This window comes from Lichenostomus cassidix, chromosome Z (genome assembly GCF_008360975.1).
Source record: "Lichenostomus cassidix isolate B80296 chromosome Z, HeHo_3.0, whole genome shotgun sequence".
In the NCBI taxonomy this organism is placed as follows: Eukaryota; Metazoa; Chordata; class Aves; order Passeriformes; family Meliphagidae; genus Lichenostomus; species Lichenostomus cassidix.
The window spans coordinates 7019041-7042496 of record NC_139511.1 but is presented as its reverse complement, the minus strand read 5'-3'; the positions used below and the strand labels follow the sequence as shown (position 1 = coordinate 7042496).

The window sequence follows — 23456 nt, the reverse complement described above, 5'->3', positions numbered from 1 at the left end:
GAATGCCCCCAAGCAGCCATGGGGAAACCACAGCAGGATATTGCAGTCACAAAAAAGAGATGTCTCTGAAATTTGCAATGACTGCAATCCATACTACTGTCTGGCTTATAAATGCCTCAAAGTTGCTTATCTCCTCATTTAATTGAGGTGATAATTGGAGAACAGAAATAAGCAAACACTGACAGAAAGCAGCTGAGGATGCATCAGTAGGTCCAAAACACAAACCCCTGCCTCCCTCCCCCCACTTTTACCCACTACATCTTCACCCAGTGTCTTGTCAAACAAAAAGAGGCTTTCATGAATCGGTAAAAGTGTAAAGAGCAATTTTAATTTGGAATTATTACAGTATGATGTGTTCTAGGCATTTCTATTTCCATTTCTAAGACAGTCTTAGAAATGGAAATAGATCAGGATAGGCCTGAATTTCAATGATGCTTTTACTGACTGCTGCTATCATGAAAACATGCCAAGCTAAGATACCATCCATGAAGTTTACGGAAATTTAAAATAAAGGAAGGAGCTTGATTTCTCTCTCACGGACATTGTGTCAGGAAATAGTCACTGCCACGACTTGGCACAGCTTTCTATTGAAGTGTTTGCTCTCTGCAAAGAAGTCTGGCACAAAACATATTTGTGGTCCTCAGACAGAGATAAGAACCTGAGACTGCAACAACCATTGCTATGTTTCAATAGACACATGGAAGTTATGGCAATAGGATGCATTTTTTATGTTCTGCTAGAAATACATGCAGCTTCCACTTCCAGAGAGACAGGACCACAGCTCTGTGCAAAATGGACTTTTTGTTCACAGAGAAAGAGTTGTTTGCCAGTCCTACTGATTACTACTCATTTCCTCTCTCCACTGCGACTTCACAATTAGCAGCATCACTCACTACGTTCTCTCTCAGTTTACAAGTAATCAGGCATGGTAAATATAAAGCTCCTTTGTTGTGTTGCCAGATGGAAAGTCACCATTTTGTGACCGAGATACTGAAACATGTCTAGACTGACATGATTCATGTAACTCTGCACAGCCATCAAGGATCATAATTTTGTGCCAAATGATGATGCAGCCAAGGTCTGTACAGTCAGTGTAGTTATGAAGTGTTTTGCCTGCCATGGTCCTTGCCTAGTATTGCTAGATCCTTCCTGGCCAAGTATTTTAATGATTTATAAATTATTCTCTAAATATACAAACAAAATACAACCTACACAGACAGAAAAGCTATCAGCAACTGGGAGCACAAAAAGAGACTGCAGGAGGACCTCAATAATCAAAGCATTTGTAGCAAGGCCGAGGGAGAGGGAGAAGTTTCAGTATTGCCAGCTTCGCCATTTTTTACAGAATGGAAGAACTTAGCAGAAGGAAAGATCGGTGCCATCACCATTACCGTCACCCTTCTAAAGCAGGATGGAGTTCCTACAACCTCCCTTCTGCCACCTCTAATGCATTTACCTACACTAATGTATAACCTGTTATATGCCTACTGAGTTACAAACTCACATAAGTCATGTACAGTGCTCCCTGCCCTGCCCCAGCAGAGCAGAACAAACTAGCAAGAAGAGACTGTTATCAGGTTTTCCCTCAGAGACTGTGTCACGTGTCTAATTCTGGGGTATTCAATCAGATCCTGTCTTATAAAACTGGCCTCTGGCACGATCATCAAGGTGTCAACCACGTCACGAGGCTGCTGAGAATACATTTCTGCCCTCACAAGAATAAGGTATTTCCTGCCAAGAAGCTTATTTATGGATGTGTCAAAGTCAAGAAAGAAGAGGCTTCATGTCCATTAAAGCACTTCATCATTCCATCAAGAAAAGAGAGATGGAAAAAAAAAACCTGTTAAGGATTCTGGCAGAAAGTGTTTACATTTGGCTGAAACAGGATGTGTCTCTAAAGTAGTGAGCTTAGCCTGCAGTAACAGAAATTAGTTAACCTACATGTAACTTTACCAGCATAGGACTTGCAGCTAATTGACATTTCTCCTAGTTAGCATAGTGACCATGGAAAACAGAAGTGATGTGTGTGAAAAGCTGGGAATAGGGATTTTAACACTGAGCACTACTACAAGAAATCCTGAGTTGTTCTAGAACAAATATGTTATGACACAATAGATGAAGAACTGCTCCTGCCTTAACTTCTGCTGATGGGCACTACCAACAAAAACTTCACAACATATGGCTGGATTCCAGTTTTACAAAAAAAGAATCCACATCTGCAGAGTGAAGCCAGCCTGGCTCTCTGGATGAGACTCTTCTGCTGCATGGCCATTAGCAGACTATGAGCAAATAAATGCTCCCAAACTACACCAAAACCGAAATCGTAACTACGCCCTTCTGTTTTATTTGTGTTTCACTATGTTTCAATTAACTGAGAAGAACCTTACAATTTAACAGCAACAGAAGGACAGAATGGGAAAGTAGTAGAGGGGGGAACAGCAAGAGCTTTAGTCTCTGTAATGACAGGATGAGGAGGGGACAGGAAGCAGGGCTGCTGATTGATATCACACGCTCTGACAAACAGAAGCAAATGGGTTTTTGCCCCTGTTGGCAGCTGTTGTTCCCTGCATCAGTGTCTACTGCCTGGAGAAACAACAGGTAGAACCAACTGCTGAACTCATGCACAAATTGTAAGCAGCCCTCTAACACTCCTAAACACTGGCATTTAAATACTGCCTCTAGACCAGAGAACATCATAGGCACTTGTTTTGTATTTCTCCCCCCCATCCCTCAGCAAACAAAGCTACAGGGACAAATACTTTTGATTTTGTATTCTGGTCCTTATGTCTTTGGAGGGTGAGTAGGATACACTTGCAGAAGAAAAAGGACTTTGATAATTTTTAGAACTCTTGTGGATTTGTGATGGTATAAATTGTGGTATTTGAGGGCCCATTTATCCAGAACAGCAGTTAGGGACCGCTGGTATTTTTTAGCATAGCTGTGCCTAAAGAGGTTGCAGTAAGGTTTCTCCCTGTGCTAGACAGGCCTTCAACTGACTTGCAGAGACAAGACTTTAGAGCAAGGAGGGCTAAGCATTCAGCCTGATTTGGCTGGCACACTGATTAGGGAGAAAAATACCCTGTCCACACAGGTTGCAGGAACTGTGCTTGAGCCCCACTGGCAGCAGCAATCACATTTAGTACAGTCGTATTTCCATTAAACAGAGAGCCTTCACAATTTATGTACAGTTTAATCCGATTATTTTTCTTCCCCATTTCTGCCTGACAAACTGTATTTGCGAGGCCCTTGGCTGGAAATCCATGTTAATCAACTTAAGGCCTAGTAGATAAAGCGAAGTTGTTTTCTCTGTGTTGTCAGCAAACCACATTTCATGACTATACTAAAACCTCTGCTAAGTAAGGTCACTGGCATCTTCTCAAAATCCTGGAGCAAATAACAAGAGCAGGAAGAAGCAGCAGCTTGAGTGAAGGGAGAAAATGCTGGTGGAGCAGCTCACATCAGGGCTGTGGTGTGGGGGATATGGGGGAAGCCAATGGCTCTCTGCAATGTTTATGTAAATTCCATTGTTGATGGGTTTTATCCACCCACACATGAATGACAGTTTTGATTACTTTACCCACAGAATTTTGTTTCCTGCATTATGCGAACTAAGTACTCAGCAACTGCCAGACTACTAAGCCAAGAGTATGAGATGTATTGATTCTGCCATGGTAATGATCCGACATTTTTACGTAATGCCTTTCAGGCTTAAGTGTCCCTAGGCACACCACACATTGCACCTATGAAAAAAGCACCTCAGGAATGGAACACCACAGCTGCCTCAAAGGACATTCCACCATCAAAGAGGGTGCAAACACCAGTAATGCAAAACACACTCTTCCCAGCCAAAATTCTTAGCAGCATTTTGAACAGGTTCTAAATATAAGAACCAGGTTAGATATTAGACTTTTATTCAATTTCTCAGAAAAGGTGGAACAAGTGCTGAAACCATTATCAAAACTGTGAATTTCTTTGTCATGAAGTTTACCATATAGCTAGTGCAGGAAAAACTGCTGCACAAACAAGTATCTAGTTAATGTATAACTGTAATGAAAGCTTAGGCTTAAAACCTGGCTGTTGACAAAAGCCATTTGTCAAGACATCAATTTTCTCACCCACTGGAAAGCTAATGCCTCACACAAAGTCATCTGTAGTTGAACTGTGGCTCCATTTACATACTCAGGAGGCAAATGGAGCATCTGAGTCATCAAAATGCCTGCAATTCCCACTCCTGTAACTCCTAACCAAGTTCTAACCTGCGGCCAGCCTTAACCAAAGATCACACTTCAAATCCTGTCTTCACTACAGGCTTTCTTTACACACAGAGGAAAGGTGTGTCTTATACTCCTGCCTGAATGTGGTCATTAATGCCATTTTGAGGGTTTCTTTTATTTCTGAAATTCAACTGAACTTTAGAGAACCTCAAGGAGAATGGAGTTGAGCATCATGTGAAGACTCATCAGCTGAAGAACAACAGCAAAAGAGAGTGGAACATTAGAAGGACAAACTTGTGATCACTCTTGCAACCACTTAAAGGTTAAAATGAAGGCTCAGAAAAAAACCTTTCCCTGGACAAAAAAGGACAAATCAGTCTCTGGTGAGGGAAGCTGTGCTTACCTCCGGAGTGCATTTGTCAGCTCAGCAGTCAGTTCACTCTCGTCGTATGGTCTCAGCTCAGCAAGTGTTAGTGGTGCTGCTGTGCCATCACTGCATTCCTGACAAAGGAGGAAAAGCCACCTGAATAGAAGTTACTGACAATCTGAACCAGGAAAATTCTGAAAACCTCTTAGTTCACAGCTACTTTTAAAATGAAGGTGGAATAAACAATACAAAGCTACAGCAACATGGCAGTGTGTCAACATAACAAGGAATGGACTAAACACATTAATATTTCACAAATCCCTCTATAAATGTTTTCTAGACCACCGATTTGCAAAATTCTGCTACAGTGTGCAAAACTGCTGGTGCCTTCCTTATATTTCTTCTGACACGACACTTGACACAAAGAAGCACTGGGATCAAAAAATTCAGATGCTGTATTGCCAGAAACAAGTCAGAAAGACATGGCTCTGGATTTTGTTTTCAAACACATTATTGAAGTTTTCTGGGGACACAGCACTAAAGTAAGATGAATTAATGTTTTCTGGGGTATTTATTTCTTAATGAAAATTATTACTGCAAATGCAGAAATCTGTTTATTTTGCATTACACTAAGGGTGAGAAAAGTCTTCCTTCTCAAATTATTATAATCTGATTCGGAGAAAGAGATTGTAATTACAATGCTCTAAATGCTTCCAAGTGAGACCAAGTTTTTTCATATTTTGTGTTTAGGGGAGAATGCCATTTTGCTTAGACTCCCTTCCAGTGCTTGCAGTGAGTGGCAACAGGCAAAACACATGTTCAACCACAGCAACTTGAATGTTTGGCAAGACTGGCCTTGTGGTACTCCTCAAAATACCCTCATTTTAGTCCAGGCTTAACACTGCAAAGTCCTCTCAAGTCACAGCACTGAAGGAATCACCAAACAATTGGGGAAGAGAGCGAAGATCTACATATAAACAAAAGAGGAGAATGAACATGCTGATACGGATGGGGAAGGGTTTAATTAATCAAGTTTACAACTTTGGAAACAGCTTGACTCCCTACCTTGCCCAGTTTGTCTCTGCTTCCGCTGCTGGTTGAGCTGAGAGACCTCATTCTCTGCTCTTTTTGTTCTTCCACTTCAGACTTCAAGTGCTCAATATGGACAAGGTAGGCCTGCTCCTGAGCCTCTCGAGTGCTCAGCTTCAATTCCAATGCCTTCTTCTCCTTCTCCAGCAGGTAAAGCTGGGCCTTGAGCTCCGCCATCTCCTCCTGTTGAAGAAACATTGTATAATCAGCATGCTGCTTCTTGGGACTAGGCACCTAAAGGAAGATGAGGTTAAACGAGATTTTCATCCATTCCTATAACCTGGGTGTTCTTTTCATTGAGAACACTATGAACACCTAGATCACTTTTTATAATCCCACTGCGTATTTGTCAAAAGACCTGAGTATCTCCAGTCTGAGTACAATGAGCTGTGCCACCCCTTTATCATCTTCAGAAATAAGCTCAGAAGCAAAATTAGAATTGGACTATTGGAGATCTGAGAGAATTGTCACAGCTGTTGAAACTTCTATGGTTCTACTCTTGCCCTTCAGAGACCATTGTCTTAAAAGCAGAAATGTATGACTTTGTCAAAAAACTCTCTAAAAGCCAGATTTCAGTTTCTTATTGATATGTAAGAATTTATCTCATTACAATGGGAGGGGATTGAGAGACCAGGACAGCACACACAGGTCACAGATTCCTGCATTGTAATACCATCCTCCATGGTAGAATGAGTTAGTCAAAAAGGGCAACTGAGTATGGCACTCTCAGATGTCCATTTATAATTTCCCTCCTCTAGATGGCCAGAATCCCAAGTATGATTTGACAACTTGAATTTGACAGAAAAATGCACTCACTTATATTCTTCCCTAAATATGATCCACAGAAGATGGACACTGGTATTTCACAGAAAGAAGCTCAATTCTGAGAGCTTCTTGTGTGCAAAACTGCTGCTCTGATGCTTCTGACAGGGCTGTAACTTATGGTAACACAATGTCTGCTCTTTGGGGACAGACCTCTGTTTTAACTTCTGTCTGACAGTGGCTGGGCCCAAGTTTAAGAGCAGAGCATGACTGCAAATGACCCTTCTTTCAGCACATACTCGCAGACTCCCATGGAAAGCAAATGATGGGTTATTCCTGCACCAGAAGGCTCTTTGTGATTAACAACACTTCAGGGAAGTTTCTTGTACAAAATGCCCAGTTATTTTCTATATCCAGAAAAACCCTGTATGCACAAAACTTTTAAAGAGATAGTACTAAGACGTAATTTACATTGTGTGCTTAAAACCACCACTAAACAAACAAAAGACTGCCAAACCAAGAAACTCCCAGTCTAGGATCATGTTCCCACTGTTCAGCTTGCCTTGCCCTAGGTCACCTCATGGGTGAATATTGAGCTCATGCAGACATTTTCTGTATTACAAACTTGTTCACTGTGTAAACACCTCTGAAAGACAGAAGTTTCTTGTTGTGTGGCCAGCATAGGAACAAGCCACTATTTTTTTTTAACAAAAAAATTCTAATCACAAAAATAACAGAGTTGACTTATCATTCAAAAATAATGCTTTTCATATTACAGCCATTATTAACAAAGGTTATACAAAACCAAATCTTGACACATATTTAGACTAATTTTTTCTGTAGAAGGGAATTTATGCTCCTACCAAAAATGTGCTGTCTGGATTAAGTGTAAGTAGTGCACACAGGTGTATCAGAGTTACAACCATCACAGGTAATCACTGGCTTATTCAGAATCACCAACCATGCAAAAATAAAATCCGTATCTTAAAAACCCCGAGGGACTTGGAAAGGTTTGTACGAGCTTTAAAGTCATTCATTTATTCATCTGCTTGTTGTGAACTGAAGGTTAGAAGCACAACCAGTTCCATTCAATGTGGTTAACATAAATTTAGCTGTTAGGCAAAGTTACCATTAATTGCCTTTGTCAAAGGTAAAAAAAATGTAAATAATAATGATAAATAACGATAGGGAAATTTCATTATAGAAGTTGAACTGGATGGTCTGATATACTTAAGTGTATGCATTTAACTTCTTAAGCCTCTACTTCTAAAGCCATTAATCTACTTAGCCTTCTTAGTCAAGGCTGAGAAGTAATTTGAACAGAGTATTTTGGCACTTAGATGAATAAAAGATACTTTTGGCTGTTTATGTGGGATGGTCATGACAAGATCTTTCCTGGCTGGAAGCTGAAGCTAGGCAAACTCAGCCCAGAAATAAGGGACATTTATTTCCTAAAATAAAAAGGTGAATTTATCCACTACAACAATGAATCTGTGGAACTAGTTTTTCTCATAATGTAAAAATTTTAACGTATTTTATTTTCATAATTTTATTTTAACTTATTTAACATATACAAGCTCGAAATAAATTTGAAGATCTATGTTTAACTCCTTTGTTTATAAAGACAGTAAACTTAGATCATCATATATGAATTCAGCAGTTTGCACCCTGTCCCAGAAGATGTATCATGCACTTCCCATATGTTAGTCTTCTCATGTCAAAACAACGTGACTTGGAAGTAAAGAAGCAAAACCAAAGCAGGGGATAAGTTAAAAAGCTGCCAGCCAGGGTGTTACGGAGGTTCCCAGGGAAGGAACAGGAGGGTGATTTAGGGTAAAATAGAAATTACTAATGTAAAAGAGCTAGAAGCTGGATAATAGTAATAATAATATTTTTTAGGCTGATTCAGAGAGCCAGAGATTGTATAATGATTTACTAAGATATGCCAGCTGCGATTCGTTTATTATTTTCTTAATGAATATGTGCCTACTTGGTACTGGGGAGGATAAGAGAGGAGAGCCAAGTAATTGAGAGAAACCACCAAGTCTAACCGAGCATCCTGCCCTTGGACCCCAGGACTGGTATGGCTCGGTTCTCAGGCTTGGACTAGGACCAAGGACCAAGGGAGCATGCGCAAGGGAACAGGGTGAACAGTTCATCGTGATGAAGAAGAGGGAACTGTCATAATTAATCATCGAGACCCTTCCCCACAATTAATTTGAAGACACTGCACTTGCGCGAGCGTATTTAAATGAACTTTGAACTCATTATAATACGAAGCGGGGATAGATGATGAATATATATAGCAGCTTTGTCTAACTTTATGCATATGTAATCTGTAACCTAATATAAACTCAGTGAAGTGCTGCTGAGGGTGTGCATGTCTTTGGAGGGGCTACCCCCCATGCACCCCAGCTGGAATAAACACATACCTACTTCATAACTATCTGAGTTGTGGAGTCAATTCCGTGCTTCAAGGGAATGGAAAGATTGAAGATATTTAAAAATTAAAACCAGAGTTGAGGATTGCTGTATGGACACATACAAAGTGTGAGGCAGAGTGGCAGCAGTCACATCTCGTGGGAAAATTCAAGTAGCTCAGGTTTACTTAAAGAGTTACTCTTCACATCTGCAGCAACTTTTTCTATGAAAATATGTTTTCTAAGGATAGCATCTAAATTTAATTGAAATGACAGTGTCACCTTTTGTATATTTGCTATTTCCCTGTTCTTCCAGCTACAGGTTGCTGTGATGCATTTTGCAGTTTAACACACCTGGATCTTCAGAGTGTGAGCATGAGTGGCATTTACTGAACGAAACCCTGAAGGCAGCAAGTGGTCCCTCTTTTAGGGGATTGCAGAAGTCTTAGACAATCCATGCAAATTCACAAGCTTCAAATATCAAATCCAGCAGTTATTCTGGGACGAATTAATTGAATATCAAGGGATATTATGACTTGCAGTTATACTGTAATTCTGAATTTGGGCAAAAACTTGAACGAAAATTAACACTCCTGATTCAAAATAACCAGAAACACCATGGAATTTTCAAAATCAAAATTTATATTGGATTTGGTCATGTCAGAAAAATAAAACAAGGATTCTAATGTAGCAAAATGTTCTAAAAGTCATGAGAAGTTGTGACTCCAGGAGGCCCACAGTGCCCAAGGTGGGACATACCAGCCTTCAGAATTAAAACAAACATCAGAGCAGATAAATGTCATGCTCTAGTTCACTGTATTTCACTATATAATCTGTAAGAGCATGAAGTGCTGTAAGAAAGGTGGACAATGGAATTCTTAACATTTTCCACCGAGAGGCTGTAGTTTCAAAGCACATAATGAGCAACATTATCAACACCTGTACACAAAAGAGGAGGAATTATCTGTGTAGAAAGATGAGATTTCTTATCTAGATTAAGTCCTTTGAAATGCAGAAAGGTTTAACCAAGAATTATTTACACCCATCAGAAGTAATCTCCTTGCTAACTGGGGCATGACAACGACTGACCTCAAAGCAAGACCACTGAATGATGACAAACCACGGATGAGAACGTATTTGGAAACATGGTTAATTATTGCTTGAAGCAAAGAATTGAATTTTACAGGAGTACTGGCAGACAACTATGTCTTATGCTCTGGATCAGTAAAAAAATAAATAAACAGGGTAGCATAGAAACCACCCTCAAACCGTGTTTCTAACTAATAATGAAGAACTACTGGTGTAAAGGAGTAAATTTTGTAATTGGCATAGTGATCAGTTTTTACTGACAATCAGAAATGGAAGGTACCAAAAGATGAGATTCCAGTACAGATCCAAGTTTAGGAAGACAGCAGGAGATTGTAAGACCCAGCAATGCAGGAAATCGTTGAGCAGCTTGGTCCAGCTGTATCATCCCTGCTAAGAATGTGGAAAGGAGGGAATGAATTAAAAATGCTAAACAATGAAGTCTTCTGCAGTCCATCTGCTTCAAATTAAATAAAATACCATAAGGAAACTTAAATTCTTCATTTGTCTCAGAAGGGGGCTGATGCACAGGCTATTCTGTGTAAGGTACATGTTTCAAATAATTGATACAAAAAAATTTACTCAGCCAACATGAGTCCTGACCTTATGTTCAGGACTCTGAACAGGTTCAACTCTGTTCTAGCCTGACAAACAGATGAGGAGGTTGAATGCAGACCTAAGCCAACAACCATGGAAACTGGTAAGTAACACACTGGACAAATCTGAGTTTTCACTACATCTCTTTCAGAAGCATAAGGTTTTCCTGCAGTCGCGAACCCCAGCAAAGTACAAGAAATTACAACGAATAACAGTACTGTCAGTTTTTCTGTACTGCAAAGGGCTGAAGGTAACTTCAGCCACCCATGCAAGATGTGTGTCTATTCTGTATGCACTACACACAACCCAATCAAGAAGAACATTTTCTTCTTCCAGAGGCAACTGGGGCAGTGAAAATCCAATGTGCCAAGCCCAGCCAAATGGATGCTGTGTGTCAAAAACAAGTCAGATGACGGTTGTGCAGACAAAAGAATTCAAGAGTGTACCAGAAATTATGATAAGCAAATGCTAGTGTTTCTGCCACTGAGAGAAGGCAAGGGTACTACTCGCAAGGGATGCAACTTTGCAGTTTGTCCTTACCTTTAAATTAAAATAAAATTATGAAAATAAACTAAAATAAGTTAAAATTTAAAAACAGAGGTAAGAATAGCATACAAGAGATTTCAGGAAAGATCTGGACGCAAAAAAAAAGGAGCAGGAAGTGTGATATCTGAAACACACATCTAATGATCTGCAAATGTCTTCCAGTACTTCTTGCATGCTTTTGTTGTGGGGAATGTATTGCTGTTGGCCACAATATATTCAAACAACTAACATAACTTTAAATCTTCTGACTGGTAGCAAGCAATCCTTTCTGAACTGCAAATAACGAAGGCATTATTGTAAAACGGTATCTGTCGTCATGGAAAAGTAGCACCACTAAGAACATAATTATCACCACCAGGCTACCAGTTAGCCAGAAGCAGCGTATCTGAATAAAAATCTGTAACTTTGGAAGCTTATGAAACTATTAGGATTTGCTGTCCCACTCAATACCACCACCTGACATGTCTGCAATTAATTGGCTAAACTAGCACTTGCTAAAATGCTGAAATTAAACTTACTTAAACTGAACCAAAACCAGGCAAATTCTGAATGCAGACATACACTCGTATTGCCTTTGATATATTCCTGTGTTTTAGTTCACCTCTCAAAATCAATACGGAAGACAGATTTAAAATTATCTACACACTAAACCTGGTCTGTACAGACTAGCTTTTCTAGGTCACATCTTTAGAGCTGGACAGATAAACCAGGGTTTTCTCCAAAACACTGTTAATGCAAGTCATTACACACCCTACTCTTTGCTCAGTCTCTGGACTGAGCTGCAGATTGCAATCACAGTGCCTAGAACAGCTCAGGCCTTGTGACCAACTGCCAGACAGCATTAGGGACGACATCTGACAGACCATTCCTCCTCCCCCACCAATATTAAAAGGAGCTGAATTTGTTCTGCTTCAGTTCACAAATATTCATGATGCATATTTGCAAGCTCGAAAGTAATGAACTGTCTCTTGGGAAGTGCTGAATCATTGTTTTTGGTCACCCTAGAGCATCTCAGCTGCCCTATCTCTTTGAGAGAGCATCTGGTTTGTCAAGAAGAGCATTCCAAGTTTAGACACACAGATGAAGTCTTTGCCTAATTCAAAACACACATAGCTCATCACTGTTAACGCACTGCCTTCTGTCACTTTCTGACTACTAGATTTTCAGTCCAGATTATGTGTTTCAACAAAGTTATCCTTTATTACTCAGTGACCACTATCAAAGCCTCCCATGTGTGTGACTGAGCATGTTTTGTAGCACAGGGGCATTGCCAGCAGAGCAGCTACCATCTAGGTTATGAATAAAATACCTTCATTGCCATGAGTTCCTGCATCAGGACTGCATTTTCCAGGTCTAGCCTCTGGCTGTCTCCACGTGGCTTAACGTCATAACTAAGGGGATCAATGTGGATGCTTTCCAGCTCCAGCATTGTCAGTTTCACTGCTGCCCTGTCATTTTTCAGCTGCTGGATGTAATCCTTCAGCCGCTGCTCATCCTCCTTCGTAAATTCTGTGTCACAACTGCTTGCGGTTGAGCTGGTAGTGCTGGAAAGAGAAAGAATGGTATAAAAAAAATACATTTGGAACAAAATCTTAATTTTTACCTCAGACACCCTACCAATACTTCATCAATGCATCTCAGCTTTACTTAAAAGTTCATAGAAAGGACACAGACGTACCATGGACTGGACATTGCAATGTAGAGTGTGACAAATTCAGAAAAGAAATTAATTCTCTAAGCTGCATGAGAAAATTGAATCATGTGACAACTTCTCTGCAAAGCCAGATATTTAGTGATGTGTAACTGAAATACTGTTTCGGATATGGTGCCTTCTGAAAAAAGGGGGTTTTTAATTAAAAAGGAAAAAAAAGCTACTTAAGACTTCTTAGCAATAACCTAGAACAGTAAGCTGCTCAGACACCGAGTCTTCATCTTCTTTGAGAAGAAGCATCTGCTAAAAAAGAAGAATCAACCCAGACTTGATTTATCTCTGCTGATGACCATACCTAAGATACCGCCTAAGATATTTTAATGGCTTCTTTTAGGAATTAACCTGAGCAAAATTCCAGTGGCAGATGCCAGGAGATAGCATCTTTCAGTTCACATGAAGGTGTTCTCCTCAGCATACTGACATTCCTTCAGGGCTGGAATGGTTTAAAACTAACCCACAGAGTAGCAGGAATTCTAACAAAAAGCTGTAATAAAAATTTCGTGGATCTTCTGAACAAATGAGGGCCCATTACTCTGCTCCACAAGTGTTTACACAGAAATTGCAGAAAGGGTTAATAATGACTTTAGAGCAACAGTGGCTGAGTGCTGCCTACCCACTTCCATGCATGCCAGGGCTGCAGGGGGCCCATACTGACACAGCTGTAGCATTCCAGGGCTGAATATAGTTGCAATAACACTAAAAGGAAAATAAAATGTCATGTTGTTTCTATAGCCTCACTCAAAGCTGCCTGCTGTCTCCTGAGGTCCTATAATCAGCTCCTGGGTGAGGGATAAGTCATCCATTAACTGTGCCTGTCTGGAATGCTAGATGATCTCAGTTATCAGCAGGGGAATAAATCACTTTTTGTATCAAATTGCACTGCTGTTCAACATTTTTGTACTAAGAAAAAGAAGCCCCACCCGCTAGATGTTGTGAGAGCCAGGATGATGTCCTAAAATATTATGCATGTGCAAAAGGGGAAGCCTACCAAGATAGACTCCGTTTTTCCTTTGGTTCTACTTCAGCTAAAGCTACATTGATTTTCAAGTGCTTCAAATAATTCTGCACCTTCCCATAAATTCCAAGCACAGCCTTGGAGAAGACAGAGAATTGGCAGGTCTGTGAAGATTTCTCAAAATCCTTCCCCCTCATGAAATATCGCATTACAGCTCTTTACTACAGTTCTGTGTTAATTTTACTTTATTCCCTTCTGCCTGCCATAGTCCACACAACTGTAAATTGCTCTTTGCTTTTGTTTCCATCCATTTCTATCCGCATTGAAGCTTAAGAATACCCAGTACCTATATACATAGAAACCCTTTAAGGCTGAAACAAATTTCTGTTCATAGTGTTTCTTGATTAGAAAATCTTGAAACACTTTAAAAATCTTGCTTTACTGAGCCTAAAGGTATCTCACAGAAGTAGACATTGATACAAAAATAATGAGGACAGACAATGTGAAAAATACTTATTTCTGAAGTCATGTTGCAACTTTCCTCTCACCCAAAGACTGCAACTGCAGAGCTTTTCTGGATTAAATGTAAAACAGCTGTCATTGAAGGAAGGATAGCTTTTAAAGTCTTCAAATCTTGGGGCACAAAGACATCATCTCAGTTTTTGCTTGCAAAGGAAAGAAAACTCAGCCCTCCTGCTGCAAATGAAACCTGAGCAAAAAAAGGCTGAAAGTTTATTGTTATGTTGAGCCGGACCTCATACTCCATACATATTCACAAATTTGGCCCTTAAAGACCCACAGCTATGCACATATATTTTAGGGGAGTGCAGTCCAAACTGAGGAAGGCAGTCTGGGCTGTTGCCAGTGATACTGAGGCTACTTTTACTTCAGTCCTGGCCGCCTGCCTGCCTGTCTGCAGCTGAGCTGGCTCCTCTGGTGAACTGCTAGCAAGCTGCTCTTCTTCTTCTTCTATTTTTTTTTTGGTTTGTTTGGTTTTTTTAAGTTGAGGGGAGCTCAGCAAGGAACTTGTGTCTCAGCCAGCACACAAAAAGACAAGAACCTTCCCTCTTCCCAATGCATTTAGCAGCACATCCCCACCCAGAAGACTGGAAGCAGCTGGGGTAGAAGGAACAGAAACAACACTGCAGTGTTTCTGATCTCCCACAGCAACTCCACCAGGGTGTGTTGCCCGAAAAGCCCCACCAAACAGCTCTGCACAGCCACAATGCTGGTCCACTGCTGCTCTCTTTAAGAGATGACAGCTGGTGAGCACTTCATCCCGAATTTGTGATATTGCTCTTCCTTCTGAACAGCAATCAGGACAAAGGAAAACATTTATGTTATAATGCATCCACCCAAAAGCCACAGGAAACTATTGCAAAAGATGTGCAGTTTCTCATTTCTCAAGTGTTTAGATAAGGACAGAGAAAGGATCACAGTTTCATCACAGCTGGAGGGAATACAACATCAATCTGCTCATTCTCACTGACGCTGTATCAGAACAAGCAAAGAGAAATGTTCTTCACACTTGCTTCATCCCTTGAGTCTTTCACAATGATGTCATGCCTGGGTGATGTCAAATTAATTTTCATATACAATTTGTGGAGAATATGTGGGCTGGTACAGGATGATGTGCAGTCTTATTTGCAGGCGTATGTGTGTGTGCATAAAATGCAGTGGATAGACATAAAGGAGGCTTTCAGCAGTGCTTCTCTGTGAGTAGTTTCTGTACACTACAAAAATTTGTCCATAAAACCCTGTAAGAGCATCTTTTTATCTGTTAAAAATCAAGCAAATAAATATATAAATCCGCAATTCAGTGATGCAGATAATACAGTCAGTAGAACTGAGATTAACACTGTCAGAACTGAATCCACAAACTTGTTAGAATACCTGCACACAACCTAATGCTTTAAAGAATGCACTTGATCAGCACTATACAAGCCCCAAACAGCTACTTCGTAGCTGAACTTTGTGGCTTGAGATCTGACACAGCACAATGCCAGGACGAAGTAACTCCCTGAGAAACTGAAAAATTACCCATCCAGGCAAAAGACAAACAACAGCTAAAATTAGAGCCTTTGGTAAACTGCTCTGCTTCCTTTTGAGACTGCTTCAGTCCAGCAACATAGATAACACTGAGATATCTCTCTGGATGTTTCTAAATAACTTATTTGCATGCCTCAGCCAAGATAATCTTGTCTGTCACCAACTTATCTGAAGCCTGAGATGGTTCTGACGACAGATATATTCTGAAAATTGACTGAGTTCAGATGTTTTGTGACACTGCATAATACTGACAAGAATTGCCTTTGCATGTGAGGGACCAGATCTCTTCCCCCATAAACCCAGATGTCAGGTTGGGCATACTAGCACAGCAGGGAATAAAATGCACCATTTTCAGTCAGTGTTACAACTGGGCTTCTTCTCTTTTGTTTCCTTCCCAAGGTGCAATCAGTCAAACTTCTTGGCAGCATATGTTCTATACTTAGCTTCCGCCCATTTAAAATAATTATGACTTCCAACTACATTGCAAAGCAATTTCTATTTTCAAAAACTGAATTGGCAACATTATTGTGGTGCTGCTGCCAGTCAAATGAATTTAGATGCTCTTTCATTGCATTTCATTTATTTTCATTTCAGTTGCTGCTTTTTACAGTCTTTAACCACTTGTCACTAGTGGCTCACCAAGCATTTACTCTCAGTAACGTGTTCAGTGATTTGACATTCAGAATCCCATCTGAAATGTCAAAGCCCAAGATGGGTCAACAATTCCACTGTTAATCTATATTCTACAGGATCTCAAACAATAGGGAGAATGAGTAATTTGTCTCAAGTCTCAGCGAAGGATAGTTTTTATCATCCTACTACTACTTTATTCATTTAGTGTCAAAGGGAAAAGGTAGCAATACACATCTGCAACTAAAAGCCTGCAACACTAAAACATTTAAGTGAAAAAAACCCAGTTTTGCCGATTCAGAGTGTGTTTCAATCACATACTGTAAATATATTTTCACAGTGATCCCCAAGTGGTGGGTGGTTCACACAGTGCAGCTGAGAGGAAATGGCCTTAAATTGTGCCAGGGGAGGTTTGGATTAAATACTAGAAAAAGATTTTCACAGACAGAGTGGTCAGGCATTGGAATAAGTTGCCCAGGGAGTCAGAGGACTCACCGTCTCTAGAAGTGCTCAAGAAGTGTATGGATATGGCACTTGCAGATAAGGTTTAGGGGTGGTTATGGTGGTGCTGGGGTGATGGTATGACTGGATGACCTGGAAAGGTCTCTTCTAAACCTGATGATTCTGTGGTTCTGTGATACAAATATAGAAAAGCATTTCCCTTTTAAACCAACACAGCTTTTCCATCAGTGGGCTGGAACAATGCTATGTATCTTCAGGCTGAAGAGGGGATGCCTCTCTTTTGAGACAGGGCTCACAGGAAGAAAAAAAATCTGAAAACACCTCTAAATGTGTGTCACTTGAACACAACAGAAGGAAAAAGTAGAGAAGATTTCTATTTTCTGGAGAAGCTGAAGTTTCAAAAATATTTTCATTGATATGTAGGCTTAGGCAAAGTTAAATAACTCTAGGCATGGCGGGAAGGGGGAGGGACAACATTGTGTAAGTGACAATCCGATCAGGGTGCCCATGTCACACATTCCTGACTTGCTATGTGCCCTCTGGGTGAGTGACAAGAGCTTTCATCTCTTGTGCTCCACATACATGAAACAAAATAGTAAATGTTATCTCATTCAGCACAGTATGTTGCTCCATGCCAGAAAAAAAAAATACTGCAGTGACAATGGCTCAAGCTAAAACATCTCTTCCATGTAAGAACACTTAAATTTTCACATTCATGACATAGTTTATCCTGATGAAATTCTAAAGTCTATGCCACTTGAAACATACTCTGCTGAAACTATTTACTGAGCCAACACCTCACACAGACACACACACACGGGTCCAGCTGACCACCAAATGCTCATGGTAAACGAAGAACACAGACACAAGCACAGACTCTTATCCTCCCCCTCTTATCCTCCAAAAAATTTACTAAAGAATGTTGTGGAGACTATATTCCCACCAAAAATTTTCAGTGAAAGGCTTGGAAAGCAAACACTAAAAGAGGAATAACCCCTCTCCCCTCAAGTTCCTCCCTGTCAATAGTGGAAACCACCTGAATTGTTTTCAAGAAAAAAAAAATTTACTATGCCTTGACTGCACACCATGTATCTCACAAGGAAGAAAAACACTGAGGTAGTTATAAATAACAGAAAAGAACCCTTTCAAACAACAGAATGGAAAACAAGCTTGGCTTAGGTAGAGGTGCTACTACATGTAGGCACAGACAACATGTTCATATACAGATGCAGATGTAGCCTGAGACACAGCAAGCCAAGCACTTGAAACAGTTTTGTGTAACTTCTTTCCAAGGCCAGTAAAAGCTTTTGGTACAAAGTGTGATCACTGCAGTACTAGCACAGGTACTGTCACAATAATTTCTATATAAAGACGCAGCTTTCTTGGACTGAGAGTGCACCAGAAGAGTTCTCTGAATAAAACATTAAAATTCACCTCACATTAGGACCCTGTTCCCTCAGATCACCTTTTTGCTCACTTTTTAGCTATTCCGTGCCAGTCATACAGCAGGAAATAAGATCCTTTGGAGGAGGCATCAGCAAGAATAGGAAATGATACAGTACTAAAATAAACTTCTGAAGTGTCAAAAAAATGACAGCATTTGAATAGAGAACTGGCTCGAAAATGGAATTAAAATGAAGTTTTAGAGCAAATCTGAGAAACCAAAATAACTTTTAAAGAAAAAAATGTTCATCTGTATTTATCCAGGAAACTTGCCAAATTTGTATCCATACACAAGCACTCATATTCACTGCAGAGTACAATTACACCACAGGCAGATGAAAACTCAAAATTAAGCTGCTGGCAGATATATTTGAACTGGAACACTTCTGCAATAACAGCTCATCCAAGTTTCATTATTTTACGTCTTCAGAAAAGCTGCAATATCCAGTCTTTCCTGAAAGAACGCATTCTATTCCACTCCATGAGTGAAAAGAGCAAGGTGGGAAGGAACAATTTGGAGAGGGGCAGAGGGTAAGGAGAAGGGAGAGGAAATGGTTTAAAACAGAGCGGCTAGATTTGCAACATTTAGAAAACAATTCCTGAGGAATCCAAAATGCCAGTAAAAGCCTGTTTCAGATATCTGGTTCTCTGCACATCCATGCTGTCTGCATACAATAGATATGAGCAACAAGTACTTGATTTGAGCAAGGAAGTCACTGTAAGTAAAGCAAACGTAATGGTTTTGCCCTTTATGAGGAAGATCAAAGTTCTGAGTCACCCATTTGCAACAAATGCATACAAAACCCTTCTTGGCTGGACTTGCTCAAAGTCCGAAGACAATTAGACCACTGAGGCATGGTGACTTATAAATCAAAGCACAGAAGCCAGAGGACTGAAGTGAGGGGACGTAGCTCAGCAAATAAAATAGAATGTAACTTTTGGTCTGGAATCAAAGATTAGGAGATTAGGGGAGCACAAGAGTTGCAGTTACCTGGTGTGGCTGTTGGAGGACAGGCTTTCCCAGGGCTGAACACTACAGCCTGTCACTGCATAGGCTCCCCCACAGCTCCCATCCAGTTTCATCAGCAAGGCTTTTGCTGCATTCTCAGCTGTCTTCCTGCAGTCATGAGCACTCTTAAGCATCTGTGTGACATTTTCATCACCGGTCTCGTCCCCTAGTTTTGAAGTAAACAATGTTTCAGACAGAAATTAAGGCAAGAGTAGAGATCCTTCCTGTTGCTCTCAGTTTATACCAAGACAGTAACAATACATTACCAATCTGAGATGTAAGAGCAACTTCACTTCTGTGTGTGCATCAGTGGCAACTGGGATACTGCCCTGAATGTACCCCTTTCCCAGACACAAGCTCTAGGTATTTGTGGCTCCAGGCAACATGTCTTAAGTGATGTATGACTTTACCTTGTCTGTTTGTAATGGTGTGCATCCTGCATTAACATTATGATTGGATGCTCAAATTATGAACACACAGAAAGGCCTCAGACTGAATTACACCTCTTATTCTAATCAGTGCAACGTGGTTTTACAGTTTAGTAATTTTCAGAGCTTCCTCTTACAGGCACCTTGATCTCAAGACTAATGGTTTGCCAGAACACCTCCTTCCAGGCTACTTGGCCAGACGAAGAATTGCCCTGCTGCTCAGAAAGAGCCTTTCACAGTTTACAGTGATGCATACTAAGTGAAAAGAAAACTAGCACTGGTGTTTATTAACTACTACAATTTCTAGTGGTTATACAGCACCTGTGTAGCTGGTAAGCTTCAGGAGCAGCAGCACTGAAACCACAACTGTCACTTCTCCTACAGTCTTCCAGCTGCAGCCAAACCGTTAAATTAAGACATGTTATTGGCTACACAGAAAATATAGAAATCTATTTGTAGACAAAGCTACAATATATGCATACTTTACCAAAACCCAACAGCTTGCTCTGTGTTGGATTTTCATTTAATCCTCATTCAAGTCAATTACCTGTACCTCCTACTTGCTGAGTGAAGTGCATGCACCAGAAGCAACATTAATGAGGAAGAAAAAGGGTGAATGTTCTGTTAAGAGAAGCTGGATATGCCCAGCTTTAAGTGATGCAGCTCACATGAATTTTCCACTCACAGATGTTGACACAAAGCTTGACTGATCTTCAAACCAAAAATCTGTTATTTTATCTAGGTGTGTTAATCAAATTTCACGGTGAAGTAAAGGTACTCAAACCATACACAACTTCCTCCATGCTGTGCTGTGTAATGGGAAATTTGCACTATTTCTATCTCAGGGCTGTAACTGATAATACCATAATTAAGAGCTGTAGACAGACACCTACATAAAATTTTAACTACAGTCTCTTCCGTGAATTGCACGTCAAATGAAACCCTACTCAAACCCAAAGTATTTCTGCCTTCTAAGATTTCTTTCTACCACCTATGGGAATAGAAAATTGAAGCCTAAATTCACTTTCGCTACTCACTTTTGCTCTCTGCCAGCTCGGAAAAGTTCCCTAGCACATTGTGGAAAGGAATGAACAGAGTCTGGGAGAAAGGTGGAAGAAAATCTGACATCCCCTCTACTGAGAAGCCAGTGCTCCTAACATACCAGGCACTTGCTACGCCTCAGCACAGCATGAAGAGTTATTCTCTCTCTGAAGGGTTTCCCTTCCTTCTACTTGAAGATTACTGTGGCTGTCTTCTCCTATCAATAAAGGGAATGGGACCATGAACACTGGAATTTCATTGTGTAAACACCTCTTTTCATCAGAAGAATTGAGCCAGAGCAATGTTAAGCTCCACATTTCTGAACTGTACTGTACTTACAATAGTGGCTTGTTCCATTACTTAGCAAGCAGCATATTAAAAAATTACAATTAGCCACATGATTAACTAATAATAAACTAAGAAAAATCCAGAACATACAGGCTAAACAGAAGATAGATTATTTTAAAATTTCAGAGCAAATGTAAAACAGCGTGTGAATTACAGACTTTTTAAATTACAGCCTTTTAAAAAAAAATATTTGTAGCTACTCAATACTACCTTTGCAGTGGTTTAATCACAGTTTTTCCCAGATTATACTCAGTTTCTGCGGAGTGAGTTACTGAGTCTGGACTTGCAAGTAGCACAGCTGTATGGCACTAAACCACCTGTGCTCACAAGGATTGTTTAATTATTCCACTCTGTACAGTTGTATGCCTACAACAGTCTCACCCCTGCCAGAATAGGCATCTCCTCAAGATAATATACACAGGTGAATTTAAATTGCTCTCTCATATTTTCTCCCTATTTCTGGTGTGTGTAAAATAATTTAAATAGCTGAAACCAAGGAATGACTGGAGAGCATTCTTAAGTAATGGGTCATGACATGATTCACACATTATATCCAGTTCTAATGCTAACTGACATGCCAAAAAAAAATTAAATTAAGTGATTCATTGACATCTTACCAACAGAGCCAACACCTGCAGCTCTGAATTGCCCAAGAATGAGACTCTGCTCACTTTCTGCCAATGCCAACAGCAGCTCATATGCTTCTATGCACTGTTCACTGAAAGTGAAAACAAAAGTCACACAAAATATTAACTAAAATTTAAAGGGGAACAATACCTGCAATAGCAACAACATAAAAAGAGGTAGCTGATTAACTGCATGATTCTCTATTACTTGTCTAGCAGCAGGGATATTAAATAACATAATACACACAGCTTTTATCACAAGCATTCAACTGTCTCCCCTACTTACAAAAGTGTCAGGTTGGCCTCAAGTACTATAACCAAGATAGAAGTGAATGACTGGAATAAAGCAAGCTCCAGAAGCATGATTTAAACAGTTGACAATACAAACTATGGTCAATGTGATCCCTTCTGGGAAATCCCTTTTCCCAGACCTTCTCGTTATACAAAATACAGTATTCTGAACTCTACCATGTAATTATACTGCACAAAGTGTTGTGAGAAGAAAAGAAGATGCAGGAAAAAGACTTCTTGCTCTGTCCTGGTTCTAAGATGTTCCTCCTTACAACAGAACAGCTTCCAATTATATTTATGAGTCACACTTTCCCTGTGGCATTTTAATGTTTTTAAAAATACATACTAATATACTATTAGCAATTTACACTTCCCTGAAATTTGTTCAAGGCAGATAGTAAAAGAATACATTCTTTAAAAGGCACACAATTTGTCCCAAGACCAAACCTGCCTTTCCCAAATTAGTTGCAGTTGAATATGTTAAGTGACACGAAATTTTTAAAAACAGTGTGAAGCAAATTTAGATAATTACCAAATATCAAGCCATTAATCCACAATTCCAACTGATGCAATACAAAGTCATTCTGAGATAGGTGGAGTATAGCACTCTCTGGTCCACTGTTATTTGGAAAGGTACAGAGAAAAGGTATCTTAAGGTAGGATTCAGCAAGACAGTCTGAGCCTACACACAACCCCTAATTCACATGTTAATTCCATATTTAAGAATGAAGAGATAAACCTCTACATTCCTGTTAGATGCTGGTCAACTGGAGTTGAAATACACTGTGTCAGTAACTTCAGCTGGCTAGTTTGTCAAGCAGTTTAACCAAAGGGAGGAAACAAAAAATTAACAGCATTACTATGGCCACACCACAGTAACTTGAACATTTCTGTCCAGTCTCCCCCAGCTCCCTCTTTCTGTGTGAGCCCACTGTGTAGGTACATACCTGTACTGCAGTGCCAGCCTGAGGGCTGTGGCATTGGACTCGTACTTCCCCACAAGCATGCTCATCCTCTCTGCATTGCTCTTGCACTCCTCCAGTGTTATTGTCAGCAAGTCATTCTGGGATTTCAGGTGTTCAATACGGCTGCAGAAAAAGAAGTTATTTGCAACCTTCAAGCTTAACTTACAGTCACTGTCCTGAAAATTCTAGGACAATCATACTTTGATAGAACAAAAAACTTTTGGTCTGTGCAAGTGTTCCTTAGTGAAGATGGCAAAATCCATCAGTTCTGTATCCCTCAACAAAAGCCAAGAGGATAGAAATCTCTTAGGTCATCCTCTTCTCCTCCTTTCCTTCCCATAAAATGTAATCCTAACCCTGTGCAGCAGCAGCAAGCACGAAGCTGTACCCTTGTTTTGCAGCCACGAGACTGGGTTG

At 40.1% G+C, this 23456-nt stretch overlaps 1 protein-coding gene across 3 annotated transcripts in view; it reads right to left on the bottom strand.

Annotated features, from left to right (window-relative positions):
* MCC (MCC regulator of Wnt signaling pathway) overlaps positions 1–23456 on the bottom strand; it is a 195024-nt gene that overhangs the window by 9817 nt on the left and 161751 nt on the right. For all 3 annotated transcript variants that reach the window (XM_085042557.1, XM_085042558.1, XM_085042559.1), the window contains 6 exons: positions 23022–23162; positions 21775–21875; positions 19323–19506; positions 12391–12625; positions 5647–5853; positions 4618–4715 (listed from right to left, as the gene is read on the bottom strand). In XM_085042557.1, coding sequence (XP_084898683.1) covers positions 4618–4715; positions 5647–5853; positions 12391–12625; positions 19323–19506; positions 21775–21875; positions 23022–23162 — 966 coding nt within the window. The remainder of the gene's footprint in view (positions 1–4617; positions 4716–5646; positions 5854–12390; positions 12626–19322; positions 19507–21774; positions 21876–23021; positions 23163–23456) is intronic.